Source organism: Lepidochelys kempii, chromosome 1 (assembly GCF_965140285.1).
Source record: "Lepidochelys kempii isolate rLepKem1 chromosome 1, rLepKem1.hap1, whole genome shotgun sequence".
Classification (NCBI taxonomy): Eukaryota; Metazoa; Chordata; order Testudines; family Cheloniidae; genus Lepidochelys; species Lepidochelys kempii.
In genome coordinates, this window is record NC_136380.1 from 166,390,364 (window position 1) to 166,412,657 (window position 22,294).

Consider the following 22,294-nt stretch of genomic DNA (forward strand, 5'->3'; position numbering starts at 1 on the left):
ATCTTCATATATGTGGGGCACTTTACAGGCAGATTCAAAAATCACAGTTCCCCATGTAAGAATTTGATAAACTAATCCAGATTTAAAAGTGTAAATATTTATACAGAAAAAGAGGTATGCACCTAGTTCTGCTTCTTTTTATTAGTCAGCTGGACAGAGCCTAGCTCGTAGTGGATGCTACTGATAATACAAATAATAATTCACAGTGTGGGTTAGAGCAGTGATACTCGGACCTCTGTGGTTCAGGAGCCAAATTAGCAATCAACGTTACCCAAAAAAGCCACAGTAGTATGAATGACGGGAAATATTTAGTATGTGTCTATATTGAAATATACCATAATAAAATATATTATTCTCACAGCAAATACGTTAATAACTTAGTGCAAGTTGATAATTTAATTAGTTGATAACATAGTAAAAACCTCCTGACTGGTTAATAAGTAAATCGCACAGTGTTTTAATATTGTGTGCTGCAAACAGGAGACACATTAAAGAGCCACTTGTGGCTTGAGAGCCTTAGTTGAAGTATCACGGTGTTAAAACATTGCGAGATTGTGGGTTTCCTTTGTATGAAGGAAAAATAAACTAATTCTAAATATATTAATTCTATCTGTGTTCAGGCTCAGATGATGCAGAGACCACTCTTCTGAAAGCTGTGTTACTTCAGGTCATATGCCTTTGTCAGAAGGTTGTTCCCCATTTGGTAGCTCAGAGCAACTTTGATTTCAGCAAACTGCTAAAAGGTATGTTAAGGGTATTTAAATGTTCTTCAGCTGGCTAATGAAATCATTAAAAGCCTCTAGCAGGAGAGGTTGATTGCTTTTCTACTTAGTAAAAAGGAACAGGAGTGTTCTCAAAAGAGTAACCTGTTTTAGACTCTCCATTACATTACCATTTCGTTTTGCTGTTTATGCAGGGCATGGCACTTCACAAACAAATGTAAAATGGCAAGATCGCTGCTCCAAGGATTTAGCTTTAAAACTATACATATTAAGGGTTACAGGGGTGTTGCTGTCTGGAGTGGTTAACGACTGTAAGTGACAGCCAGACTGTCAGAAAAGCAGGGCAAGCTGGTGCTATGTTCTATAATTAGATTTCTCCAACCCCGTAACAAATGTGAATTCCTGTTTCACTGTAAGAGTGCTACCATGGAGTCACAGGCAGTCCCCTGGGGCACTCCAGTCTATCTTGCCACCCAGGCAAGCTGGATTTAGTGATGGATGGTCACTTACATCAAAAATCAAAACTATTCAGGTTGCTCCCAGTCTCAAGAGACTAGTCACTTACCCCAGATCAGTTTTTACCTTAGATCTAACACCAAAGACAACCCTGGTAGCCAATCCTGTAATAAACTAAGGATTTATTAACTAGGGGGAAAAAAGAGAGAGTTATTTACACTTTAAAGCAGGCAACTTATAAGCACAAATGAGTTACAGTCTGTGGTTCCAGAAGGTGACAGAGATGTAGTAATCTGTCCATTTATGTCTTTTAGGGCTAACCTAGGTTGATTCTGGGGAATCTCTGCTTTTGTTTCTTAGCTCCAGCCCTTGTAAGAGTCCAAACAGCAAAGAACTAACCATTTCCTCTTGAGAGCATCTTTATGTGCCCTTCCCCCAGAGTTTAAACTGATGGGACAAGAGCTCCTGCATATAACTTCTTCATGGGTGGATTGGGCAATCCACAAAGTTTCTGTCCTACAATGGCCTGGATAATCTTTCTTGGTGGGTGGGGGAACCACTCTTCCTGCTGAGGCTCACAAGTTCATAGCAGGCATTTTTAAAATTTATAGAACAAAACTTTCATATTACCTTACAGCATGGGTTACAGACATTAGAAGTAAGATCAATGTGCGGAGCAATTTATAAAGATTTTATAGAGTCTAAACAGATTCTTACAAGTCTAACAACTATCTTGAACAATACTAATATATAGGTCTGGTTTCCAGATATGAATTTGTCAGTGCTCAGCTGATGCCTTCAGACTTGGCAAATGCTGGCACCTGGTCTGCCAGCGTCACAACAGGAAAAAGATATTTTTTTCTTAAATTCCATATATATTTTGTCACATCCACTCCTATTTTTAAATTTTAAAAATAATCTTCTAATCTACTTCTTGATGTTGTTTACAGAAAATTTACTTTCAAATATCTGGAATTTCTAGGTGCCTAACTCATAAGAACATAACATAAGAATGGCCATACTGGATCAGACCAAAGATCCATCTAGCCCAGTATCCTGTCTTCTGACAGTGGCCAATGCGAGGTGCCCCAGAGGGAATGAACAGAACTGGTAATCATCAAGTGATCCATTCCCTGTCGCCCATTCCCAGCTTCTGGCAAACAGAGGCTAGGGACACCATCCTTGCCCACCCTGGCTAATAGCCATTGATAGATTCATTGGACCTATCCTCCATGAGTCTATCTAGTTCTTTTTTGAACGCTGTTATAGTCTCAGCCTTCACAACATCCTCTGGCAAAGAGTTCCACAAGTTGACTGTATGTTCTGTGAAGAAATACTTCGTTTTGTTTGTTTTAAACTTGCTGTTTATTAATTCCCAGTGACTTTCAATGGGATATGGGCGTCTAACTCCCGCAGGCCCCTATGACAATCCCAACCTAAATAAATTATTTTAGAACTCTTCATATTTGTAACAACATTGCAATCTCTTAAAGGGACAGGGTAATTCATTAGAGGTTTAAAAAAAATCACTTATCAATGCAGTGGTCTCTTCTGGAAGTGTCAAAAGTAACCCTTTCTTCTTCTACTGCTCTGTTTTGTCAATCATGCTTCCTTCAGTCCAAGAAAAGAGGGATGGAATTCTACATGGTGTTGCTTCTGAGGGAAGATCATAATAGGAGATTATTAACAGTAATATGAGATGGTTTGAGTTTGTCTCCTATGTAACAGTTGCCCAAGGAGTGTTTCTTTGTGCAGCAAAACTGAATAGAGAAGTATGTAAATTTTCTGTACTCCACAGAGCTAGAATAATTATCTTTACTATGTACAGTCCCTTGTTAGGTATATAAGAGTAAGAGTTACATAAATTAAAAGTTTGTCAAGAAAAGAAGAGCCAAAAGTCTTTAAAATAAACACACTAATGCATGGGCTTGCTATTCCCCTCTTCCCCCTATCAGAGCGCACTGCAATGGTCAGTGTATTCTGTGGCTGCCTCACAAAATCACGTGCCCTGTGTGTCCCAGTATTTTTTGCATCATAATGGATTGATTTTTCCAAAAAACTAAAGGAGGGACATGTATCTTGATAAGGCAATGACCCCTTGGTATTGTGTTTAGTTATAATGTGACAGAAGGAATAAAATTTTAGCACTTCACATTTCGTGGCAGCAATGTACATTTAAAAATTAGTCACAAAACTCCCATCTTCCTGCACAGAATTGAGCAGTCTGCCCGTGAGACTGAAGACAGGCAGTCTATTTTTGACTTGTAACAATCTGTATGTTTAACAGCTGATCCCACTTTATTATTTGGTTTTGCCGCTGGTGGAACTTTGGAGTTTTATTAGTTCTGCTATCTTTTTTAAATGTGCTGTCCCATATACAAATTACACAATACAAGAAAAGAGAACACTGAGCTCACCCCATACCAGAGTGGAGTTAAAATATGAGGCAGCTGCCACAGTGCGGAATGTATCGCCAGTACGTCTGTGCTCAGTGAACCAATGGTAGCATCACTAGTTTTGTGAATTATATGGGTAGAATTTGATCTCTGGTTAATTTAGGAAAATTAAGTATCCTGTCTCAGTCTGTTTTTTGCTTTAGGTGAAAAATACAACTTGTTGCAAACAAATGATTAAAAGCTACTTTTGGTGAGATGTAAGCCCAAAGTTCACTTGTGGTTACTAAATATGCCACAGCACATTTTGTAACAGTACGGGTATAATTCCTCGGTCAAATTCCATGTCAGAGTCTTTGCTAAATTTCCCACTGCAGTCTGAAATGCACCTGGGTTTTCTTTTTCACTTGCTGTGGAAAACTACTGTTTGCAGTTACTACGTGATAATCCGACGGGCTGTGTTTTCAGGGGTGGGCCTAATGATCCCTACAGTGTGAACTGGGTGAGGTCGTTTGGATTGTGTTACTCAGGAGGTCAGACTAGATATTAATCATGGTCCCTTCTGGCCTTAAAATCTATTAATTTCTTGCTTGCTCATTTCATAAGAGTGCTTTGAGGCTTAAATAATGGATGTTTGTGAAGCTCTCTGAGGTCCTTGCATGACAGTTCCTCTAGAAATGCGAAATAATATTATTACTAACTGTTTTCCAACCCCAGGTATTGTCACTGAAAAAGGGTTGCGAGAGGCGATCCCTCCTGTTCTACAGCACCATATACTGAAGGTGGCCCTGGAACTGCCGGCAAATAAATTTGCTTGGTTCAGAGTACAGGTAGGAGAATTGCAGATGTTTATCTGTTTCTTTTGCCAGTTGCCCTCATGTCTTTGTCTCTGATGCTGCATGTCTTTAGTGCCAGTCCTATCATTTCAGCATCTGTTTCTATTAGGCAGGATCCCCTCTTTATTGCAAACAGGAATCATTGGCTCAACATCAGATATGCAGAGTCCCAGCCTAGGGCCTTTTGTCCATGGGAATAGAAATTCCCTCCTCTGCTAAGAAGGGTTAAAATGGGCATCCTAAAATCTGTTGCTCCCAGAGGCAAGAGTGAGAATCTTCTGGACACTGAGGATGAAAAGATTGTGGCTGCAAATCAAGGAGATGAGCAGGATGCTAGGGTGCTGCTTCTAAACACCTGCTGAAGAAGAACCTTACCCTAGGTGGCTCCTTGCTTATGCAAGTAGAGTCTTTCACAAACTCCCCTCTCTTCTCATTTACTCCAGGCACATATAGGAAGAGAGCCTCCTACAGCTGGCTGGAGAAAGGATTTGAACCTGCCTTGTGAGAGTTGGCAGTGGGGGAAAGAAGTGACTCAGTGCTGCCCTGGTTGGAACCCCCCATGATAACAGAGTCTCCATCATATTCAGCCAGTCATAGAGAATAGGGAAGAGACTTAAGAGGGAGCAGGAAAGATCTTTGAAACGGGCAAAAAAAAACCCCAAAAACCCTTTACTTCTTGACAGTTTCAACAGCAATGTAATTTTTCTGTTTTGCACACTACTAGTGTTAGGCAAGTGCTTAAAGGAAAAGTTAGAAGGCCCCATTCAACAGTGATGCACAGGGTTTTTGTATTTTTCACATTGAGTTGGTCAAAAAAATAGAATAAGCAGTAAAGTAGTGCACATTTGTAATAATTTGGCACCTGTCAGAACAGAAGCAACTTACACTGGTTTCCCTTTCTTCAGGAGCTAAATTCAGCCCTGGGATAAAAGGATTTATTTCCCCTTGAGTCAGTATTAGTGTGATGTCAGGATTATTGGTGATGAGTGAAAGTTAAACAGTGTGGTGAAGAGACTGCTCTATTTAGACCCTTTTGTTAGTTGGTTTTCCTATTAGACACACTCTTTCCACTGCTCAAAAGCTATTACACTCCTCTTGCTCACCCACTAGTTGCAGAATTTGTTCAAATCACGCTACTTCCACTTGGCCAGCCCAAAAAAGCTATGGCCTGCAAAGGAGTTTTTGCTATTCTGCTGCCTCAGTGTAACTTATTCCTGTCCGTGTTACCACACAAGGGAGTTTTAAACCCATTACTCTTTTAGGATGTCTTGGAAGCAGAAAAGGTTCATGGTGAAAGATCAGTATTTTATTTACTGATGAAAATGTTTGTAACAAGTAACCATTCACAACTGAAAACATCAACAAAACAACTGATCATTAAGGTAAGTGTTTTTGTTGGCCTCAAATAATTAAACACATTTATATAGCTTGTGCCAACAGCAGGGTTTTGATGTTGATCACGCAAAGGTTGTTTTTCTAGCACTTTGGTTTTAAAGTGTCTCTAATTTAATTTGACTGTAATTATTCACTCCTTCCTGTGTGGAGCATGGCACACAGCCAGCCTGTACTGCTCACATGAAATAGTCCCATTGGCCACAGTCTTTTCTGGGTAGCAGTAAATATTATTTACCCTTTAAAAAACAAATTTTGGCACCTAAATAGAAGATGCCTGATTTTCAGAAGTGCTGAGGGCCCACAAATCCCATTGAAGTCAATGGCAGCTGCAGGAGCTTGGTGCCTCTGAAAATCAGGTCAGTTCTAGTTAGATGCCTCAATATGGATTTAGGAGCCTAAATTAAAAAAATCTGCCCTAGGCATTCCTAGGCCATGACTCTGCAATCAGGTCCATGCAGGTGGATCATTGTGGCTGTACATAGCCCCAGCAACTCTCGGGACTTCTGCACAGGTCCAGGAACTTGCCCCAAACCAAACTGATATGGCATGTGATTACTGTTATCAGGTTTAATCACAGGTTGCATTCTGAAAGCTAGAAACAGCTGCTTTTATCAGAGAAATTACATAAGGAGTTCTGTTGTATAGTTCATGGCAGCCACTGAGATGCACATGAGTCTGTTACCCACTAGTGTGCTCCTCCTGCCCATGGTACTAGCATTGGCTGCCACTGTCAGGAAAGCAAGGTGCCAGATCACAGATGAATTTTTAAGGACTTAAGCTACAATCCAAAGCCCATTGGAGCTAGTGAGGGTCTTCACACTGAGTTCAGCGGCCTCTGGATTTTAATGCTTGCATGGTAACACCACGTCTGGGGCAGTGGAATTCAGTACAAAGGTTTAAAGACAGTGAACCTGCTCCCAGCGAGGACAGTGAGAGAACTCCCATAGATGTTATAGGGTTCAGGATCAGAGCCAGAAATTTGGGACCCAGTAGAATTTCTGTTACAGTTACTCTTGGCAGCTGCATAGGAAAAGCCTGGTTCGAAAACATGGAGTCCTTAATGGTGGTGGGTAAGCTCCTCTTGTGTGAGCCTCTGGTGCTTAAACATATTTACATTTAAAAGCAATAGCGTGGGTTTTTTTGGTAGTATATTTGGTTGATGAGCAGAGATTTGGGCTGCCTGATTCACTTTCTCCTTTCAGTTTGTTCTATTTTCTTTGAAAGGGAGACATAAGTGGCGAGGTCAGGACAGTTGTATCAGTTCCAATGGGCTTTTAAAAATTCTTAACTTAAAAAAAAAAGATTTTAATGAGTCTTTTTTGCTTTATTTTTTAACATAATGGAATATAAATTGCAGGAATGTTTTCAAATTTTGCATTCTGTTCCTGCCTCTTTTCATGAGGGCTGAAAGCACTGTTCTTTTTTGAGAATCTGCCAGAAGTAGTTAATTATTTAAGAGTGAATCATTATTTTGGATGAATTGTCGTGTCAGATTCGTGTAATCAGAGATGCTATTTTTGTATCTGCCGGTATAGCACACAGAGTGAAAGCTGAACAAACTGAGCCCTGAAAGAGAACTGTTTTCAGTATATCTTTTGCAAAAGACAAAGCTCATAAAACTGTATAGAAGCTTGTTATTTGATTTTTGGTACAATAGTGTCCTCTCTCTTTCAGTAACCTCAGTTAGTTTAATTATTACATGATTACCTGTGCTACTATTTTAAACACAAAAGGTCTGATTTTGCTTTCACTTAACTCTGGTTTAACTTTTTTGACTTCAGTGGAGTTAGAACTTGCCTACACAGTTTTTGTACTGCTTTCACTATATTGGCTGGCAACTGATCACCAGCGTGGATGCAGTTGTAAAAAGGACCTCGTCCCTATAGCTTGTTACCCACCATTTCTGGGAATAACCTATACGGCACCTTTTCAGTGGTAAAACTATGTCCCCATTAGGGGTTTACTGATTTAATCATTTTGATAAAAAAAACACCCATAACTGAAATAGTTTAATCAGTACAAAAACTGTGTTTAGATCAGGCCTGAGTTGCTTTTGATTTATACTGCTGTGAGATTGCAGTCAGGCTGTAGTTTAGCCAGATCCTTGCTTCCCCAATGTTACAAACACTTTAGTCCTGCAGACAGTTGCCCTTATGAATAACTTTACATGTACGAGTAGCTTCATGTTGTTCAACTGGATTACTCGTGTGCATGATATTAATTGTGTGTGTAGCTGTTTGCAGAATCGGGGCTTAAAATGCATAGATCCAAGACAGTAACTGCAAGACTAAGAACAAATTGGAGTTGTATCTGAGTGCTGTATAAAGCTGGGCAAAAAAAAAAAAAGTATGTGTTGGGAAAAGTTTTGGAGGAGAAGACAGCTGCTTTCAGCAAAGGGGACAGCATGAATATAGACATGGGGCCTGATTCTCATTTACATCAAGGCCACTTTACACAGCTTTGGCAATGTAAAGTGGCAGTAAATAATATTTACATCCACTTCGGGGCCCTTTTGTGGAACTGGGGTGGTCTGAAGCAACACTGGTATATGTAAGAATCAGGCCCCTTCTGTCAGAAGTTAGAGAGGGGGACAGTGTTGGTGTTCAGCAATCTGCTGCTACTCTGTCTTTAGTAAAAGAAATAAAAATGAAAGCTGCTGTGCAAAAAGCTATAAATAGACACTATTTCTTTTCTCTTTCATGCTGCTTTTCCGGCTAGGTTTTGCATGACAGTGGAGTATTTGAGCACACGTGGAAGGAACTTGTACTGTGGCTGGAACACTTGGATAATACAATAGAAGACAAAAAGGAATCTGTGATTCAGTTTTTGGAGAGGGTAATTGTTCAAATTACTTAGATAAACAATGTCAAGAATAACATTAATGGGACGCTAATTACTTTGCTGTTATTGAGGAAAATCCTTTCAAAGGCTTGTGAATGAATTCTGAGAAAGGCTGTGACTAAATCCTTTACACAGAACTCATATCTGTTGTCCTTGGTGAAGGGGTGGATGAAAAGGCTTGGGGGGAATTGACTTCCTGTAGGATGTATTGTTACCAGAGCAGTGCTGGCATGAGGAGAAAAGAGGCTAAGGTTATTGGGCATCCCACCCGCTAGGCTCCTTTGAAACTCCCAGATAAGATTAATTCCAATAAAATCTAATCTTTAAAAGAAAACATTTCTTTTCCTGCTCACCTTTTCCAGATGTTAAATTCCCAAGCCCTTCCTTTTGTTTCACTTAATATCCCTATAACTAGCATTTTCTGTATAGAATTGCAATGAGCATGCTTGTTCATGGGTCTATGACTGACTTTTATCTTGGTTCGCAGATTTTAATGAAGTTGGTGACAAACCCCTATCCATACACAGATAAAGCCGCCGACCTTGTCCAGGAAGCCAGTATGCTCCAAGTCAACTTATTTAAACAAGACGTGGACAGTGTTAGCATACCCATCTCTCACATTGATGGTATGTAATGATCCCAAAGTGATGTCTGCTCCCTCTAATCTTGCAGTCCTTAATCAGGCAAACCTGCTACTGATGCCCGTGGAAATCTTGCCTGAGTAAGGAACTACAGGATTGGGCCTTTTAATTGTATTCAGCTCTGTAAGTAAAAACTAAATGGCCAGGGCGTCTCCTCACACCAGAAGGTAATCTGTGACACAGCTTTGCAGTTTTAAAAATGCAAATAAAATCTTACTTTTGATCTGCTTTCAGTTCAGTGTCCCACAGTACCAGTTTTTAATCAAAGTCAAATCCATTGCATTCATGCTTTCTTTTAAACCACAGGGCCAGCTCCCCCTGCATATATGAGCAAGGGGCAAGGATCGTACCAGAGCCCCTCCCACTTCTTGTGTTCACACTCAGTAGGCAGCTGGAATCTTGCTGCTTGCGCTCTTTAGGCTAAATCCTGGTCCCATTGACTGCAGCATCAAAATTCTTATTGACTTATTTCATAGAATATCAGGGTTGGAAGGTACCTCAGGAGGTCATCTAGTCCAACCCCCTGCTCAAAACAGGACCAATTCCCAATTTTTGCCCCCTGATCCCTAAATGGCCCCCTCAAGGATTGAACTCACAACCCTGGGTTTAGCAGGCCAATGCTCAAACCACTGAGCTATCCCTCCCCCTTCAGGGACTAGGATTTGGCTAGCTGAGAATACAGACATGGGAATGTTAGTTCCACTTTGGGAATTCAGGGCTCAGGAGAATGAACATGGCTCACACACATCCCCCCCCCCCTTTTTTTTTTTTAAAGAGTATAGCAGCTGCCTCCCCTGTATGCGCTCCCGTCTCCTCCAGAGGTGCTCTGACTGCAGATGTTTTGGTGCGATGCCTTCATCCACTTCTGCTTGTGCTATTTCCCCTTTCTCCATACTTCTCTTAATGGGGCATCAGCTTTGAAAGCCACCCACAATGTAAACATGCTATGAGTGCCATCAATTTTACCATCATTAGGAGCCAGATATACCTGTCTTTCACCCTTTGTCTGATTTGTACCGTTAATGTATATTCAAAGAGACATCTTATTATCCCTGGGTTGTTGGACCCCCAAGCTGTATTATATTGTTCCCTTTCACTTGCATACAGCACTAACATTGGATGCTCCCTTTATTTTCTCCTGAATTACCCATGCCTTTAAATGTCCTTTTATTTCCTGTGTACTTGTATCCTAAAAGTAGTGTCTCCTTGAACTCAGAACCCTAACATTTTTTCATTGGTAACTAGATGTCCTGGATATGGTTGATGTCCTTGTGGAGGGCAGCGAAGGCCTAGATGAAGAAATTGGATTCAGTTTAAATGAAGACATGATTCTACACACTTTTCCATTCAGTGCTGTTGTCCCTGCTGCGTTAGAAGCCAGGAATAAGTTGTTGCTTCACACTGAAAATGAAATGGGTACTTACTGTGTTTATATATGTCCCTGAGAGTGGCTAAAAAGATTCACACTGTATGTGGAAGGGGGGGAATAGTTTATCATTTTCATGCAGTGGTTACTCTAGTTATTGTGTATGAAAATCAATGAACCATATTGTACTCTCTGCTTCTACAAGTGGAGAAAAAACAGATCCAAGGAATCCTAGCTCCGAGAAGCATTAAAGGGTGCAAGATGCCTCTACCCTCTTCTGGCCCCAAGGAAGATGCACAGGGTATAGAATCTGATCCATGAGGGCAGTATGAAGGTGATGACTGCTCTTTACAACATTAGTCCCACCACCACCGACTCTGTGGTACTCTTGTGGGAAAGCTACTTTGGTCATATCAGAAGTAAAGAGCCCACCTATCCTCTGATGCTGTGGAACCCACATCAGTGGCTGAGGAGAGAGCCAGAGAAGGGAGCCCCTGTAAGCACAACTCTGCTGACAAGGGGCTGGGAACCAGGGCAGAGGCAAAGTGTCTCAGCATAGACAGCCCTGTCTTGAGAGGCCCCCAAGATTCTTGCAGCATAAACCTTTACTTCCTGTTTCTTTTGTGAGAGAGGAGTGCATGCCTTCCTCCCTTGCTCCTGAGGTAAGAACATATAAAAAAGTCACCCAAAGGAACTTCCTGGAGTTCCTGTCCTTTTTATGCAGTGTAGCCATGTAGGAAGCAATATTGCTCACGTTAATTTGTGGCCTTATGGAAAATGTAGAAAACCAAACCTCCCCTCCCCCACCCTCACCCCCCAAAAAAGCTCATTTGGGGGAAGAATGATGCAAGTTCATATTCTAAAAGCACCCCGTTGATACTTAATGACGACTATGTTACAATAGCCGTGACTGGGAAAAGGAAGTGCTTAAGTGAAATAGAGCTGAATGGTTTTAAAGGATTGTGTTTGGTTTAACAAATAGTGGGAAACTCTCCCATTGAAACCAGTTAGTTGGGACTGGAGAATTGGACCCATGGGGGAGGGAATTAACTTTTTTTTTTTTTTTTTTTAAAGAAAACTTCCATTTTAATCCTTGACTGACAGCATTATTTTTTGGGGTTCATTGGGAGCATAAATGACAAAATGGGCTAAACTCTGCTCAGACCTGAATTTATTAAGGTTGCACTGGGTATAACTTTAGGACAGAACTTGGCAATATGTGGTTAAATGGTAGACTTAAGGTAGAAGTGCTTTTGTTTGTGTACAACTTCAAAGAGTTAGAAATTTTAGGTATAAATTCTTACTGACCCTGCTATATACGTGAGGTAGCCACAATGGGTAGTTATTGGTATAATTGTTGTGCAAAGATCAGGATTCTCTCCCCATGCCCCATCCGCAAAGCTGGCATTCTCCAGGTCCTGCACATGGTGAACTGGTGAGTAGCCCGAAGGATGGGGTGTCCAGAGTGATTTACGGGCCAAGATATGCGTATTTGTGCACAGCTTCCCCTCTGAACTGCACTTGTGTATGTAGATTATGTCTGCTTCTATGTGCAGCTGTGCTGGGGCCTATGATCAGCCAGAACACAGGTATAATATAACACTGCAAAAAGCACTTAGTTTTGTGACAGGTTGGGGGTTGAACCCAGTAGCAAGCCTGAGTGTAATCTGGCACCATTTACCTTACTAAGAACTACAGTATGTAGGATTTTCACTAGCACCTCAAGAAATTAGGAGCATAAATCCATTTGACATTCAGTGGGATTTGTACTCCTTAGGCATGCACTTGTGAAAATCCCATGCTGTGGTCTCAAAGTGATTGCTATCTAAATACGGCTCAGTTTAGGTGGGTGAGAATGGTGTTGTGGCTAGAGTTACTCTGTATACTTACCCAGATTGTTACCAGTGAGAGAAGCTCTGTCTCAAACCTGTTGTTTGCTTTTGTAGGAGGAAGTATAGTGGAGTATCTTGTTGCTGTTTTTACTGATCTCCTGCACACACAGAGAGATCCCCTGGCCCTCTGTCTGATGTTTCAGCTCTTCGATAAAGAACTCCAGTCACTGAATGCATCTCAGTATCCTCAGCTCTACCAGTTTAACCAATACTATAGTCTCTGGATACCACAGCAAGCTAAGGAAATCTTGGTAAGGGATGCATAAAATCATTTGATTGCTAGCTTTAGGGTTGTTAAAAGACCAGTAGATAGTAGAAGGCTTTCATTTCCACTCTGCAGTACATCTAGGCTTTTATCTTCCAAACTCAAGTTTAGGCATCCTCGTTTTCTAACGTGTTGCAGAACCTTACTGGATTGAAGGGTGTTGGAGACTTTTAAATGAGGTGCAAATACGTTTTAGCTGGTGCAGGGTCGAACTGTTAATTGAATCCTTAATTACTTTTACATTAGCAGCAACTTCTTATTGAATTGCAACAATAATTTATATGCAGAATCATGTTTAGCAAGTGGCAGGAAAGTTACTTACATGCACCAGTGGCCTGGGTGTCAAAAAAAAGTAGGGAAATAGCTGTAATACCTTGACAATGGCCATCTTATTATCTATCTATGGCACTTGTGGCCCTCACTGCAGTCGTATCTGAGCATGTCACAATCTTTAATGTATTTATCCTCACAAGGCCCCTGGAAGGAAGGGAACTGTCCATTTTACAGATGGGGAGCTGAGGCATAGAGAAACTAAGGGAGTTGCCAGAGGTCACACAGGAAGTCTTTGGTGGAGCAAGGATGTAAAGTCGGTCTCCAGAGTCCAAGGCTAGTGCCCTAACCATTGGGCAATCTTTCTTCCCCAGTGAGAGCATCACCGCAGCTCCTGTCATGGCATGAGCAGATCAGCCAAGACCCTGTGAAGGGAGTGCCTGCAATTCCAGGCAGCCCTGTGGTGCCCGCCAGGAGTGCTAGGCTGCTGCGAGTTCAGATCCTGCTAAAAACAGATTTTTGCATTTTTGCTTTTTAAATGGATTTGTTATTTATTTGTTCTGTGTTAGTTAGAACTATTGCAGGTGTCATACTGGTGTGAATAAATAATGTTTATAACTCCTAATATGTAATTAAGTTTAATTATTTCAGATTCCTTTCGGAGCAGGCAGTAGTAGTGTGAGTGTCCCTTCCCCAAATGGGGAGGCAGGTGGATGAGGAGCATCCCTGCAAGGGCAAGGAGGAGAATGGTTGTGGGTGCTTCCCGTCTCCTCCAAACAGGAGCAGCTGGTGTGACAGTGATTGAGATGCAGGGCTAGATAGGAGCGGGGGTTAGGAGTACGCAGGCCATCCATGATAGAAGCTGCAGTGTTGCTCCCTCAGCCAGCCAGAGAGCCTATGAGGGACACTTGGATAGAAGCCTTCGGCTAGCATTGATCTGTATGCTCTGATAACAGTACAGCAGTATTGCACTGTGGTTGCAGGGCTGGGCCCTGAGAGAATGATTCTCTGCTTGGTTATGTGCCTTAATGCAATGGGAATCGTCCCAGCCTAGATGCAGAGCACAATTTGGCCCTAAGAGTTTGACATACACATTCTGACTTTTTTTCCTCTCCGTATTACTTCTATTTTCAACAGTTGAAACAAACTGAATGCATAAGCAGGGAGCCCATCCTACCACCAGATTCTTCGTTCTCCTCCTTGCTGAAGAATGCCTTTGAGAGAGGTGGCACTGTCCTGCTGGAAGATGGTGTCCAGGCAAAGCTGAGAGTGGCAGCTTCCCAGCTCCAACTTCAGCAGCTTTTGCTAGCAGTCAAGCACGTGTTGCTATACCTAAAAACCACGGTGGAGAACTTTGGCAGTGTAAGGAATACTTTGGGTTCTAAGTATGGCATGCTGAAGTGGTGCAAATGTACTTTGGTTGAGTAGCCTCTCCATGTGCACAAGCCCCACTGAAGGTAGGGAGCAACTCAGGAATCTGGCCCAGATTGTAAACCATTGTATCCCTTGTTGTTGAGACTGGCTGCCTTTACAATAGGATTCTTTACAAATGTGGTGTGTTGTATATACTGCAAATGAATTGCAGCTTTCTTTCCGTCTCTTGTTGTCTTTATATCAAGACTAGTTGCCTGTTTGGAGGATATGCTTTAGTTGTGATTAAATTCTTTGACCTGTATTATGTTGGAAGCACACTAGATGATCTGATGATTCCTTCTTCCCTTAAAATACATGAATATTGTGTTTAGCCCTCCGGAGGCTTTGATCAGGATCCGGCCTCTATTTTGGGAGCCATTGTATATGGTCCCTGCCCCAAAGAGTTTACAATTTAAGAAGATATTAATTTAAACCTGTTGTTCATGCACAGTTTTCTTCCAGCCTCCTACACTTTTCTCCTCATCCTCCAGTGTGTTTACTTTTACAGCTCAGTAAAAGTTCTGGTCCTCGCCTTCTCGGTCTCTACGTGGACCTGCTGAGCAGCTTGCTGTGCCGATGTGATCAGATGAAGTTGTGCAACCAGCAGACACAAGAAGGGGCCCAAACTGAATCGGATCTCTTTATGGATTTAGAGTCTGTGGCCACAGTGGAGTCTGCAAATGACAAGGTATAAATAGGCTTGGCAGAATTCAATTTTTATTTATTTTTTTGTATAATTTTGAGAGATAATATCAATGTTTATTTTTAAGCAATTTTTTTTCAATGTTTATTGATTTAAATTTTCACAAATGTGCAAAATTATGGAGGGGGAGGGTCATACAAGAATTATTTAATGACAGTAGACATTGAGATTAAAAAGATTAAAGCTTTATAACCCTTAAAATACAAATTGTTAATATCACATGCCAAAGTACACAAAGTAAATATTGTCAAACCTCAAGCAGCTCCCTTTTTACTTTGCCTATCTGTAAATTTCAGTTATTATCAATGTCAATTTCTGTGTGTATGGTGAAATCAACTTTTAGCAGGAATTACCGATAAAAATCTAATCCTTCCAAGCGTAGGTATAAATCCCTTGGTATACTCATAATGAATGCTGCCATATTAGTCAGCACAATTAAATTGGACTCTAGTAAGTCTTTCATCAGTTTTGGAGAACTGTTTACTGAGGCAAAACAGACAAATGGCTCTCGGGTGCAAACTATATTAACTAATTGTCATTGGTAGCTGAAACTTTTAGCATAGAGCTGACCTGTATTCTTAGTGAGACACACAGTGTGATAGAAGCTGAAGAAAGAAGGGGGGCTTCAGTGAATGCTACAGTCTAATGTGGAATGTGAGGGTTTGACTCTTTCTGGTATTTATTCGTGTTAGGTTGTTCAATTAAGATTAAAGGTGATGCCTGTCTGATAGGGAAACATGCAATCACTTGCTGAAGGGCTGTGCAAGATCTGCACACTAAGTGGAAGCACTACTGTAGCTTTCTGCAGGGTGACGGGCGGGATGCAGGTGGGTTGTCGCCACATGAATAGTGGGCTTCATACACAGTGTTCCACAGAAGGGTCTTTGCGTCAGGCACAGATAGATTAATGCAGAGGTGTGCCATTGAAGGAGGTCTGGGAGAGGGACCAATGGATCTATGAGAACATGCATCCAGAGTCCCTAAACCAGTGGCTCTCAACCGGGGGTATGCAGAGGTCTTTCAGGTGGTACATCAACTCCTCTAGATATTTGCCTAGTTTTACAACAGGCTACATAAAAAGCAAAGTCAGTAGACACTAAAATTTTATTCAGACAATGACTGATTTAGATACATTTTAGTGTAGAGTAGGTACAATGTTTATATTCCAATTGATTTATTTGATAATTATATGGTAAAAATGAGTATGTCAGCAATTTTTCAGTAATAGTATTCTGTGATGCTTTTGTATTTTTATGTCTGATTTTGTAAGCAGATAGTTTTTTAGTGAGGTGAAACTTGGGGTAAGCAAGACTGATCAGACTCCTGAAAGGAGTACAGTAGTCTGGAAAGGTTGAGAGCCACTGCTCTAAACTACCACACAGGTGGGTGGCTGGGCAGCGGCCTCTACTGTTCTAACCCACAGGCTAGAATAGTGGCTGTGGAAGGGGCTGCACTGCAGATCTACAGCTCACTTGTATATTGAGTGAGTGAATGCTGTTTATCCTTTCCTTTTGAACCCTGGCACAAAGTTTCAATGCCCACATTTTGTGGAGGGGGGCGTGAATTTTCCCCATAGTGTTTAGTTTTATCTGATTCCTGGATTTGAGAAGATTAGAATGTCGTGTATCTAGTTGATGAAACCTGTGATACCTCCCCGGGAACATAGTTAAACTTATGGAAATGTACAAAGTTATGTTCTGTGATAGGTAAAGTGGTGTCTTTTCCCTCACATGAGAAACTCTTGACTTAGGACTAAGACATTCTGATGTCTGTGTAAAATTTTGCCACAGACTTTGAAAGATTCAATCATGCTTGTCTGAGTGAACAAATGGAGAAGGCATTTGGCTTTATCCCAGAAGCAGCAGAATAGAAATTGAGATGAATAACTTTTTGAGCTATTGTTTAATGTTTAGAATCTTTTTTTTTAACCACAGAACAAAGGCTTTTTTTTTTTTACCATACCATAAACATTGAGATAAACATAATTGTATGTACCTGTATGTCATTAATGCTTTTGACCAGTAATAGGCAATTAATGTCCAAAACTACAGGTTATTAGGTTTCAGTAAACATGCATTATAAGTAGAAGCAGATAATTTAAAATAATTTATCTTTTTTGTGATCTCTTCATAACTGTGTATGTTGTAGGTGCTAGAAGATATGCTCATGTTGATCTTCAAACATCCTATATTGGAGACCTGGTTCTTGGCTTTAGAGCAGCATTCTCTTCCCCAACACAACTTAAACCCTGTCATGGTGAAGCTTCTGTCAGCTCATGTAAATAATGGCATCCTTCAGTTACTGAAGGTGAGTGCTCCAATGTTGCAAAATATGAAGCACATAGACACGCTATCTAAGTATTTTGAAGCCATCACTAAAAGCGTCTTGGAAGAGTTACGGGCCAGAAGAAAAGAAAAGAACAAGGTATCTCCCAAAAAGTCCCAGCAGCTGGAGGCTCTGCAGCAGTTACATGTTTATATGTATGCGGCTCAGTTAAAAGAAGTCACACTAACCATGCTCCAGCTTCCTGAGGCAAGCCTGACCATTCAAAAATCTGAAAATTCCCCTAAAAAAGAGAAACATTTAAGCTTCTATGGGAAGACACTGCTGCAGCTCCTCACAGAAAGCTACCAAAGACAGACCATTCAGGGAGAGCTGCTGTTATCAACAGAGCACATTAAAGGGGTGGGGACTCTGCTGTCAACGTCAAACAGTGAGGATCTGGAAAAAGTCTTCCTGCAGGCTCTCTCTCAAGAGCCCCTCTTTGCCCATGCGGTTGGTGTAGATGTACACGTTTACTGCCTTAATCACATGACTGAAACTGCCCTTGCCATTGTGGCTTTGCTGATCCGGCATTGTAGGACTCATCTGCTGCAGTTTGAGCTGTGGTGTCTGAATTGTGCAACTGGAAAGTACCTAAAGAAAAATATGGACATCTTTTTTCCACTCATCAACGTGTATTTGCAGAGTAGAGAGCAGTATGACTTTACACGGCCATCAAAAGGTAAAACCAACAACTGATCAATATTAATGATGTAAATATTATCTGGGGATTTTTAACTGTTCTCATCAGAGTGTTAAGATAAAATGACGTGTCTGTCATTGGGTGCATTGGGAAGAGCATTTTCAGGGAATGAAACTTACACTGGCCTAAGGTCTGGGTGAGTTCCATGTGGCTCTTTAGAGCACCGCTGTGGCTCTCACTGAATCCAAAGATATGATTGGCACACTTCTTGTTCTGCTTGATCTCATGAAGAGCAAGTAAAGTATGGATAAACAGGAGCAGGCCTCTCCCTGTCTGGACACAAGAGGCAGCATAGACATGGTATTCTAATCAGATGACCCAGAGCTCGCTCCCTGTTTCTTCAAGATGACAGGTGGGAGACAGAGAGGAGAAAACTTTCATTGCTCCTATCTCGCAGGAATGGGTGGACAAGAAAGAAGCACTCTGTCTGATCAGAGAGTGAGATGGGGAGGAAATACTGTGCTGAATGGAGTAGTAGAACGCTAGAAAGTAATCTTGGTGTAGTGTCATATGCTGGGTGGATAAAAATCAATGACTTTTTTAAAAAGAAATTTTAAAAAATTACTTATTTTCTTTTAAATTTAAATTAAATCCATTTTTGTTTTTTAAAAATAAACCTCCTTAAAATGGAATTTGAAATGGACAGTCTATGTTAAGGTCTAAACTTACTATATCATCTATTAAAAATAATTTAAATTAAATTAAAAAAAAAAGAAGCAATGCATGTTTGCTGTCAAAGTTTTAAAGAAAATCAAACCACTGAACTGGTAGAAGCCATTGGCTGAGCACCTGGAACTAGCGGTGTTGAAGAGCTAAACCAGCTTTTGACAGCAGTAGCCTGCGCTGCAGGTGCAGAGAGAATATTTCCTTCATTGTGTTCATCTAGTTCAGTTCAATGACTAGTTCATTCAAAGTTAAAAAACAGATTGGGCGTTGAAAAATATGGAAAGCTTGTTCTCCTCTTCCAATTTATGAATAAAAACTAGGTGTGAGAGGATGAGGTCTATTAGTTCTAAAATCTTGAATAATATGGCGACCAGAAGCAGTCTCTTCAATTCCCAAACTACAGATAATAGTTTAATATTAAAACTATTCCTTTGTTTAATAAACCAGTTAGTTTTAAATGAAAAACTTGTTTTGATTAAACTTTACTTTTTCTCAGTATATCCAGCACAGTTAGGGTCATTTTATTTAACTGATAAAATAAAAATGAAAACTCTGTTTTTGGCATTTATAGAATTCCAGTTTTGTTTCTTGAACAGAGCTTGACAAAAATCACAAGTAAAAAATTAATCGTCTAGTACATATGAAATGCATCATTCATCAGGTTCTAATATAATAAATTATAAAAATTAATAATATAAATAAATGTATGTTAAGCTATATAGTTGCTTAAATACATGTGTTTTGCCCTGGTTAGCAAAAAGTAGTACCAAATTTATTGTAAAAACTAATTTTAGTTGCAAATCAGCATGTATTAATGGTTACTAACTAATGAGAACCAACTTTTCTTTGGGAAAATAACTTAAAAAGTACAAATGCAAAACACACTTAAAATGATTTAAATCAAGGTTTCCTGCTTGCTGATTTAAATAATGATTAAAATCAGTGATTTAAATCACTTTGAATAAATCAGTCCACCCTAGCCATGAGGTTTCATTGTCATTTTTGCATTGTGGTGTTGCTTCAGTATGTGAGAGATGTGTTTCATGACAAGGCAGTGCAATGACATTGATCACTCTGGTCATTTTGTGGCTTTCTGCTGTTCTTTTTGATGGCAAAGTGGCCCTGCTCCTCTTTGTGTTCTCATCGCCTGGCAGAGTTAACCTCGTAACTCTCCATCATATAGTAGCAGTAATTTCCCAAAGGCAACCTAATAAGTTAATTGAAAGCATAGTACAAAAATTAATAGGCATGCTGATGAGTACCATCAATCAGCAGGAATCCCAGCAACAGTTGAGTCATTTACCTACATCCCGAATGCAGTAACATGACCCATAACACTGAATATGCTCTGGCTTCGGGGTTCTCACACTTCATTGCACTGCGACCCCCTTCTGACACAAAAATTACTACACGACCCCAAGAGGGGGGACTGAAGCCTGAGCCCCACTGCCCGGGTGGGGGGGGGCCCAAGCCCCATCGCCCCGGGCAGGGGGGAAGGTGACAAAGCAGAAGCCCAAAGGCCCCCCCCACCTGGGGCTGAAGCCTGTAACCTGAGCCCCCGCCACCCAGGGCTGAAGCCCTCAGGCTTTGGCCCCGGGTGGTGGGGCTCAGGCTTCAGTCCTGGGCCCCAACAAGTCTAACGGCAGCCCTGGAGACCCATTGCAACCCACTTTGGGATGCCAACCCACAGTTTGAGAACCATTGCTCAAGCTCAGCCAGAATATGGACTTCATGCAGGAGCTTTTTAGTGACATTCTGTGGTCTGTGTTTATGCAGGACATTGAACTGGGTGATCACAGTGATGCCTTCTGGACTTAAAAATCTATGAATCAGTCTGTCTGCACCGTGAATGGAACAGCAGATAATGAAAATCAGAGACATTTTATGATTATTCTTTAGACTATTATTGCAGTAGTGCTTAAAGGGCCACAACCAAGTTGGGCCACGTAGACTCAAATAGAACACTGCTAGTTGCAGTTGCCCCGGGCTCTTCTTGAGCCCTGTACAGCTGTTCAAAGCATAACACATCTTAAAATCTGTCTAGATACTTATCCAGTTTAGAATAAACCCTATTGATCTAGTGGTTGGGTGTGAAATGTTGGAAACTATCCATTTCAGCAGAATTTTATCTGTCATGTTAAAAAAAAAAAATGCTAGCCCTGGGGGTGGAAAAATAAATTTCCAAATATAAATCAATACAGTGATGCCTTCCTGAACCTCAGACAGTTCCAGTAGCTCTGCTGCTGCTCTGAGTTTTCCCAATCAGCAGCAGAATTAACTGACACAAATCTGGTCAGTGTCACAGTGGCATTTCAGAAAATTAGGTGCTGCAATTAAACTAACCAGGATCATACCTGTTTCATTCTCCTACTGATAAGGAAGGTTACAGGCAACAGCAGAGGCAGACCTGCTGTAGCTGTCGATGGGGAAGGATGCTTGTCTCTGGAAAAGGTATAAAATAGTGGAGAATCCTCAGCAGCAGCAAACAGAGTCTGGGAGGGGTAGAGTAGCAGACCCAGCTTACAGGAGGTTCAAGAGAGGTGTTGCTTGGTGAAGGGCCGGAGGAGGAAGAGAACGCTTTCTCTGCCTAGTGGGTGTTTGAAAGAGATACCAGACACTTTACAGAACGTTTGTCTTTCAAACACTTCCTAGATCTGTTACTGTCTCAAACTGTGTGCGCTTTCTCACAATAGGCCCACAGTCTGTGTTCTATCATTCCGTTGAACACATAAAGCAGTTTGAGTTGAGAGCACTGCGAGAGAGCTCACAATGACATCCCTGTATCTCTTTGCACTCTTTCTTCCTACAGTCTCCTCAGCTGTTGTACCTGTCTTGAGAGTAGCTTTGTGGAAAGAACTGTCAAAAATAATTCTAGATACAGAGCCATTGCAAGAACTCAAAGCCGTGAAGTTGCAAGTTTTTTCCAAGCTGGTACAGTCTTCAGAAATTGAAGCACTAACTCATCTAATTGACCAGTTACCTGGAACTCTTGAGAGAGCAGAAAATTACGAGAGGTAGGCAAGTTCTATTTCCAGATTTTGCATTTTAAGTAATGTAATGCCTGGAATTGTCATTTTGTTGCATAAAACATTGTTATAGACACTGTACATGAACACACACACATGATCTACAATGATAGTCCCTGCTTCAAAGAACCTACTGTCTAAGTGTGATAGTATTTTTAAGCCTAGGTATCCTTCAATTTATGTAGATCATTTAAAAATATTTTTAAAAATCTCAAAAGTCCCCCAAAACTTTAAATAAAACATTCCTCATTCATGAAGATGTACAATGGTTCAGTGATATTAAATGTGTGTGGGGAAATATCAGGAATTCAAAGCCTGGTGTTTTCTCCATTTTAATTTAATTGGTGTGCTTTAGAAATAAACTGTTTATAGCACAGCAGAATA

General features: G+C 40.8%; 1 protein-coding gene across 2 annotated transcripts in view; it reads left to right on the forward strand.

The window, feature by feature from the left end:
• The window catches only part of URB1 (URB1 ribosome biogenesis factor), a 71,255-nt gene that overhangs the window by 21,241 nt on the left and 27,720 nt on the right, over positions 1-22,294 (forward strand). For both annotated transcript variants that reach the window (XM_073362312.1, XM_073362303.1), the window contains 11 exons: positions 621-743; positions 4,289-4,401; positions 5,670-5,789; positions 8,521-8,637; positions 9,131-9,269; positions 10,530-10,700; positions 12,597-12,793; positions 14,215-14,439; positions 14,999-15,178; positions 17,342-18,197; positions 21,694-21,898. In XM_073362312.1, coding sequence (XP_073218413.1) covers positions 621-743; positions 4,289-4,401; positions 5,670-5,789; positions 8,521-8,637; positions 9,131-9,269; positions 10,530-10,700; positions 12,597-12,793; positions 14,215-14,439; positions 14,999-15,178; positions 17,342-18,197; positions 21,694-21,898 — 2,446 coding nt within the window. The remainder of the gene's footprint in view (positions 1-620; positions 744-4,288; positions 4,402-5,669; positions 5,790-8,520; positions 8,638-9,130; positions 9,270-10,529; positions 10,701-12,596; positions 12,794-14,214; positions 14,440-14,998; positions 15,179-17,341; positions 18,198-21,693; positions 21,899-22,294) is intronic.